This window comes from Nerophis ophidion, linkage group LG08 (assembly GCF_033978795.1).
Source record: "Nerophis ophidion isolate RoL-2023_Sa linkage group LG08, RoL_Noph_v1.0, whole genome shotgun sequence".
Taxonomy (NCBI): Eukaryota; Metazoa; Chordata; class Actinopteri; order Syngnathiformes; family Syngnathidae; genus Nerophis; species Nerophis ophidion.
The window spans coordinates 65,108,698-65,115,249 of record NC_084618.1 but is presented as its reverse complement, the minus strand read 5'-3'; the positions used below and the strand labels follow the sequence as shown (position 1 = coordinate 65,115,249).

Below are 6,552 nucleotides of genomic sequence, written 5' to 3'. Positions count from 1 at the left end.
CCTCTTAATGTCGGGGGAGTCCGTGGAGGTTTGAAGGAGCTGCCTTGAGCCAAAGTATCAACAATCCAGCTCAGAGCATTGGAGCAATACTCCATCTGTAAATAGGTCCAGAGTGTGTCATAAGATGAGACCGAGTCTCTCTCACTCGACATTATAATGACTGATAACTTTATTCACATTTATACAAAATTTCAGATATTGAGAACATCCATCCATCCATCATCTTCCGCTTATCCGAGGTCGGGTCGCGGGGGCAACAGCCTAAGCAGGGAAACCCAGACTTCCCTCTCCCCAGCCACTTCGTCCAGCTCTTCCCGGGGGATCCCGAGGCGTTCCCAGGCCAGCCGGGAGACATAGTCTTCTCAACGTGTCCTGGGTCTTCCCCGTGGCCTCCTACCGGTTGGACGTGCCCTAAACACCTCCCTAGGGAGGCGTTCGGGTGGCATCCTGACCAGATGCCCGAACCACCTCATCTGGCTCCTCTCGATGTGAAGGAGCAGCGGCTTTACTTTGAGTCCCTCCCGGATGGCAGAGCTTCTCACCCTATCTCTAAGGCAGAGCCCCGCCACACGGCGGAGGAAACTCATTTCGGCCGCTTGTACCCGTGATCTTATCCTTTCGGTCATGACCCAAAGCTCATGACCATAGGTGAGGATGGGAACGTAGATCGACCGGTAAATTGAGAGCTTTGCCTTCCGGCTCAGCTCCTTCTTCACCACAACGGATCGGTACAACGTCCGCATTACTGAAGACGCCGCACCGATCCGCCTGTCGATCTCACGATCCACTCTTCCCTCACTTGTGAACAAGACTCCTAGGTACTTGAACTCCTCCACTTGGGGCAGGGTCTCCTCCCCTACCCGGAGATGGCACTCCACCCTTTTCCGGGCGAGAACCATGGACTCGGACTTGGAGGTGCTGATTCTCATTCCGGTCGCTTCACACTCGGCTGCGAACCGATCCAGCGAGAGCTGAAGATCCCGGTCAGATGAAGCCATCAGGACCACATCATCTGCAAAAAGCAGAGACCTAATCCTGCGGTTACCAAACCGGAACCCCTCAACGCCTTAACTGCGCCTAGAAATTCTGTCCATAAAAGTTATGAACAGAATCGGTGACAAAGGACAGCCTTGGCGGAGTCCAACCCTCACTGGAAATGTGTTCGACTTACTGCCGGCAATGCGAACCAAGCTCTGGCACTGATAGTACAGGGAACGGACCGCCACAATAAGACAGTCCGATACCCCATACTCTCTGAGCACTCCCCACAGGACTTCCCGAGGGACACGGTCGAATGCCTTCTGCAAGTCCACAAAGCACATGTAGACTGGTGTGGCAAACTCCCATGCACCCTCAAGAACCCTGCCGAGAGTATAGAGCTGGTCCACAGTTCCACGACCAGGACGAAAACCACACTGTTCCTCCTGAATCCGAGGTTCGACTATCTGACGTAGCCTCCTCTCCAGTACACCTGAATAAACCTTACCGGGAAGGCTGAGGAGTGTGATCCCACGATAGTTGGAACACACCCTCCGGTCCCCCTTCTTAAAGAGAGGGACCACCACCCCGGTCTGCCAATCCAGAGGTACCGCCCCCGATGTCCACGCGATGCTGCAAAGTCTTGTCAACCAAGACAGCCCCACAGCATCCAGAGCCTTAAGGAACTCCGGGCGGATCTCGTCCACCCCTGGGGCCTTGCCACCGAGGAGCTTTTTAACTACCTCTATATTGAGAACATGCTCATGATAATTTTCCAGAAATATACTTTGCAAAAATATTCTTTGGGGGGGCCCTGCGTTGAGGTGGTGACTAGTCCAGGGTGGACCGTGCCTACCGCTCGAATGCAGCTGAGATAGGCTCCAGCGACCCCCCGCGACCCCAAAAGGGACAAACGGTAGAAAATAGATGGATTCTTTGGGTGCCATCTTTCTTTCCCATTATTCTCATTTTGTATATCAATCAATCAAGACTATGCAACACTTTATAGTTAGGACCTCGACAACTTGTTAATAAAGTCATTAACAAAGTCATACATAAATTAAGAAGTCTGATTATTTCATGGACAAAATGGTGGTACCTGTGGCCAAGATAAAATATATTGAATATGCTTTGGTGCACATTTTTCTATACAGTCATGCTTTCGTGACTCACTTTTTGAGTATTTCTGCAAACATTTCTTGGCTGTGGGCGTTCCCTTTAGATGCCAATGAATGCCTCCACACCCCAGCCCCTAGACTCTAGGAGTGTCAAAACTCATTTTAGCTCAAAGGCCGCATGAAGGAAAATCTCTTCCCACATGGGCCGGACTGGTAAAATTATGGCATAATAACTTCAAGATAAAGACAACTTCAGATTATTTTCTTTGTCTTACTTTGGCCAAAATGGAACAAGTACATTCTGAAAATGTACATAATAATCCTCTTGGCAAAACACCTGACGTAACTTAAAAACTGAGGAAAAAAATGGTGCATTTTCAAAAACACCATGAAGAACACAATGGACTTAGACTGTGTCTCAGTGTTTTTACAAAGCTATTAAACTTTAAGCACTTCCTGTTTAGCATTCTAATGATGGCAGTTTATTAAAAATGTTTAGAAAACAACCGATTGTTTCCACAAACCACTGCATTGGTGAAATCCGCATTCTGCCACCACACATTCATTTATCATCATTCAAATATTACAATTATACTTAAACATGGTGTCAGTTATCCAAACGACAACACAGCTTTGTGACGTGGCTTTTGTGAACACAGCCTGCCGGGACTCAAGACCTGGTTTTAATTCTTCCACCTTCTGTAGCCTTTTTTCCGTGTCCATATTCTTGTCTTTGTCTTTCTTAGATGTTTCATAGCGCTTATTTTAGATTACCGTATATTCTTTCATTACAGTCACATTTTCTCCACACAGAAGTACTCTGCCTCCCACTTGGCTTTAAACCCCACGTTCTCACCGCCCACCTTCCGTTTAGCCATTATTGGGGATGGGGGGGTTCGCTGAAAGTTGACATCGACCCTGAATGCTGATGAATAATGAAGCTTGCGGCGCTGCAGTGAGTTCCCGGGCTACCGTTGCATTATGAGGAATGGAGTATTGGTGCGTGCAACACAGCAGGCGTCGGCTGGTGCCTGCAGGCCGGTTCTAGTACTAATCAAATATCATCCCGAGGGCCATAGATAGTTAATTCCTATCATTGACTTTGATACCCAGGCCCGAGAGCTTACTTGCCTTTCTTCTCCAAGACATCAGCCGCAGCAAACGTCTTACAAAATTAAGAAATATATGAAATGTACATTGTAATAAGTATTGTATTTGTAGGTCTTCTCGAGTGCTTTGTACATTAATATCCTAAATATTGTATAGCTGGGATTAGGTTGGAATTGGTCTGATTTATTTTATTTTTATTTATTATTGTAAATAAAATTATAAAACATTTTTTACAGAGATTTTTTTTAGGCCAAACGTATGCATATAAGTCAACAGCCAAAAGTAGCCATTATAACATGTAATATATTTTAAAAAGGTTTTATTATATTTCATACAAACAAAAAACAGTGCAATTAACAGTGCAATGCATTTTCATAACATGGTCACTACTGCTTAGTTTCTCTTGTTATATTCATATTTTTACTGTTGCATTTTTATTCTTATTGTTGCTTTTTATTTTTAATGTTATTGTAATATTTTCAAATTTTAATTCCATTTATACCCCCATTATTTACTTTTTAAATTGGATCTCAATTCAGTGGTTCTCAACCTTTTTTCAGTGATGTACCCCTTGTGAAAATGTTTTTAATTCAAGTACCCCCTAATCAGAGCAAAGCATTTTTGGATGAAAAAAATATGATAAAGAAGTAAAAAACAGCACTATGTCATCAGTTTCTGATTTATTAAATTGTATAACAGTGCTAAATATTGCTCATTTGTAGTGGTCTTTCTTGAACTATTTGGAAAAAAAGATAAAAATAACTAAAAACTTTTTGAAAAATAAACAAATGATTCAATTATAAATAAAGATTTCTACACATAGAAGTAATCATCAACTTAAAGTGCCCTCTTTGGGGATTGTAATAGAGATCCATCTGGATTCATGAAATGAATTGTAAACATTTTTTCACAAAAAAAGAAATCTTTAACATCAATATTTATGAAACTTGTCCACAAAAAATCTAGCTGTCAACACTGAATATTGCATTGTTGCATTTCTTTTCACAGTTTATGAACTTACATTCATATTTTGTTGAAGTATTATTCAATAAATATATTTATAAAGGATTTTTGATTTGTAGCTATTTTTAGAATATTTTTTTTTAAATCTCACGTACCCCTTGGCATACCTTCAAGTACCCCCAGGGGTATGCGTACCCCCATTTGAGAAACACTGCTGTGTACCGCTGGTGGAATTTAAATATTCCTGAGGGAACTCTCCTGAAGGAATCGATAAAGTGCTATCTATCCATCTATCTATCTAGCTATATACAAAATAATACATTACCAGAATCGTGTTGAATCGAGAATCGATTCTGAATCGAATCGTCACCCAAAGAATTGGAATCAAATCGAATTGTGAGATGGCCAAAGATTCCCACCTCTGATACAGATCGTTCTGTAATGTATACAATTCTACACTAAAAGAATGATAAAGAGGTGGTCGATCAAGTTTTACCTCACTTTCTAAAGCCCTCAGCCTGTGGTCCAAGTCACTGCTTTCAGTCAGATGTTTCATCACCCCATCCACTCTAGAATGCACACACCAGCCAAAACATTAGGCACACCTGCATCTGTGTCTATTTTTAAAAATGTATATTAGAAGGCGTGTTCTCACTTGGCAGACATGCGCTTGAGCCTCTCGGAGTCGCTGCTCTTCTGGATCTTGCTCTGAGCGGTGAGGAAGTCCTCCTTTTGAATGGTTTCCCAGGTCATCAGCTTGTTCGCCGCCTTCCCCTTTAACTGCAACACTGGTGAGACACAATTGAAAGTAGGTCAGTCACCTTTGCCAACACTTCCCATTTCACTCCAACATGTGGGAAAAACTGACCAAAGTGGTGAACCTTGACCGAGGGCACTTTGCGGATTATCCTCTTGATAAAGAGGTTGATGTGAGAGAGGATGATGAAGGGCGGCGCCAGCGAAGGACGCGAGTGGTACTGAACGATGAGGTTGTAGCGCTGGAATTTCCAGTAAATGTCGCTGTTGGCCTGCACCTCGGAGAAGGTGTAGCTGCACAGACAAACACAGCAGTCAGTCAAAGTAAGAACATTTTCAAAAAAATACTTTTGTTTAGTAGTTTACCTGAACATTGCGATGAGAAGATTGATGAGCAGGATGTTGGTGACCAGCAGGTAAACAACCAGCAGGATTACCACCAGCCAGTTAGTGTACATAGTCCGACACGGCTCTGCACCCTGGTCAATCAGCGTCACATTGGTGGTGCACGGCATGTCCCAGTCCTTTCCCACTGGGAATTACACAGACAGCAGACCAAGGTTGTTTTCAAACTATTTAACACCAAGTATCCCCTCAGAAATGTGTAGCCTGCCAAGTACTTTATAAGTTCCTTGCACGCACAGGTAATTGAATCTCTGGTTAGTAAATTTATCCAACGAATAGTCGAAACTTGGTCGTTCTCCTGCAATGTTGTGGCAACAAACTATGAAGATAAGACGAGTGGAATCCTTTAAAAGGCATTCAAAGTGAACGATGAGAACCGATGGCGGTTGCAAGATGGTCGTTTTGGAGCCATTTTTAGAATTCATTTCCCGGTCATTTGCCCGACTGGATTGGACAAGAAGTCGCAGTTAAAGAAAACAAAGCAGCATTTAAGTTATTTTCTGGGTAATTGTTCTGCTGTGCATTTGTTAAGTACCATATTTTTTGGACTATATGTCGCAGTTTTTTTCATCGTTTGGCCAGGGATGCGACTTATACTCAGGAGCGACTTATGTGTGTAACACATTACCAAAAAATATCAAATAATATTATTTAGCTCATTCACGTAAGAGACTAGATGTATAAGATTTCATGGGATTTAGCGATTAGGAGTGACAGATTATTTGGTAAACTTATAGCATGTTCTATATGTTATAGTTATTTGAATGACTCTTACCATAATATGTTACGTTAACATACGAGGCTTGTTCTCAGTTGGTTATTTATGCGTCATATAACGTACACTTATTCAGCCTGTTGTTTACTATTCTTTTTTATTTTGAATTGCCTTCCAAATGTCTATTCTTGATGTTGGGTTTTATTAAATACATTTCCCCAAAAAATGCGACTTATACTCCAGGGCGACTTATAAATGTTTTTGTTCCTTCTTTATTATGCATTTTCGGCAGGTGCGACTAATACTCAGGAGCGACTTATACTCCAAAAAATACGGTAGAATAATTTTGCATTCATATTTTTATTTTATCCTAATCTTTATTCTAGTTTTATATACATACAAACATATACATTTTTCTATTTATGGGAATATTCTAAGTAGCAATCTCCTTGTCAATGGGATGGGATATTGGTTTTAGTACAACCTTATAGAATGCTAACAATAAAC

At 42.0% G+C, this 6,552-nt stretch overlaps 1 protein-coding gene across 2 annotated transcripts in view; it reads right to left on the bottom strand.

Annotated features, from left to right (window-relative positions):
• LOC133558188 (transient receptor potential cation channel subfamily M member 4-like) overlaps nt 1-6,552 on the bottom strand; it is a 37,244-nt gene that overhangs the window by 530 nt on the left and 30,162 nt on the right. For both annotated transcript variants that reach the window (XM_061909378.1, XM_061909380.1), the window contains 5 exons: nt 5,292-5,457; nt 5,038-5,219; nt 4,825-4,957; nt 4,666-4,738; nt 2-95 (listed from right to left, as the gene is read on the bottom strand). In XM_061909378.1, the coding sequence (XP_061765362.1) occupies nt 2-95; nt 4,666-4,738; nt 4,825-4,957; nt 5,038-5,219; nt 5,292-5,457 (648 nt within the window). The remainder of the gene's footprint in view (nt 1; nt 96-4,665; nt 4,739-4,824; nt 4,958-5,037; nt 5,220-5,291; nt 5,458-6,552) is intronic.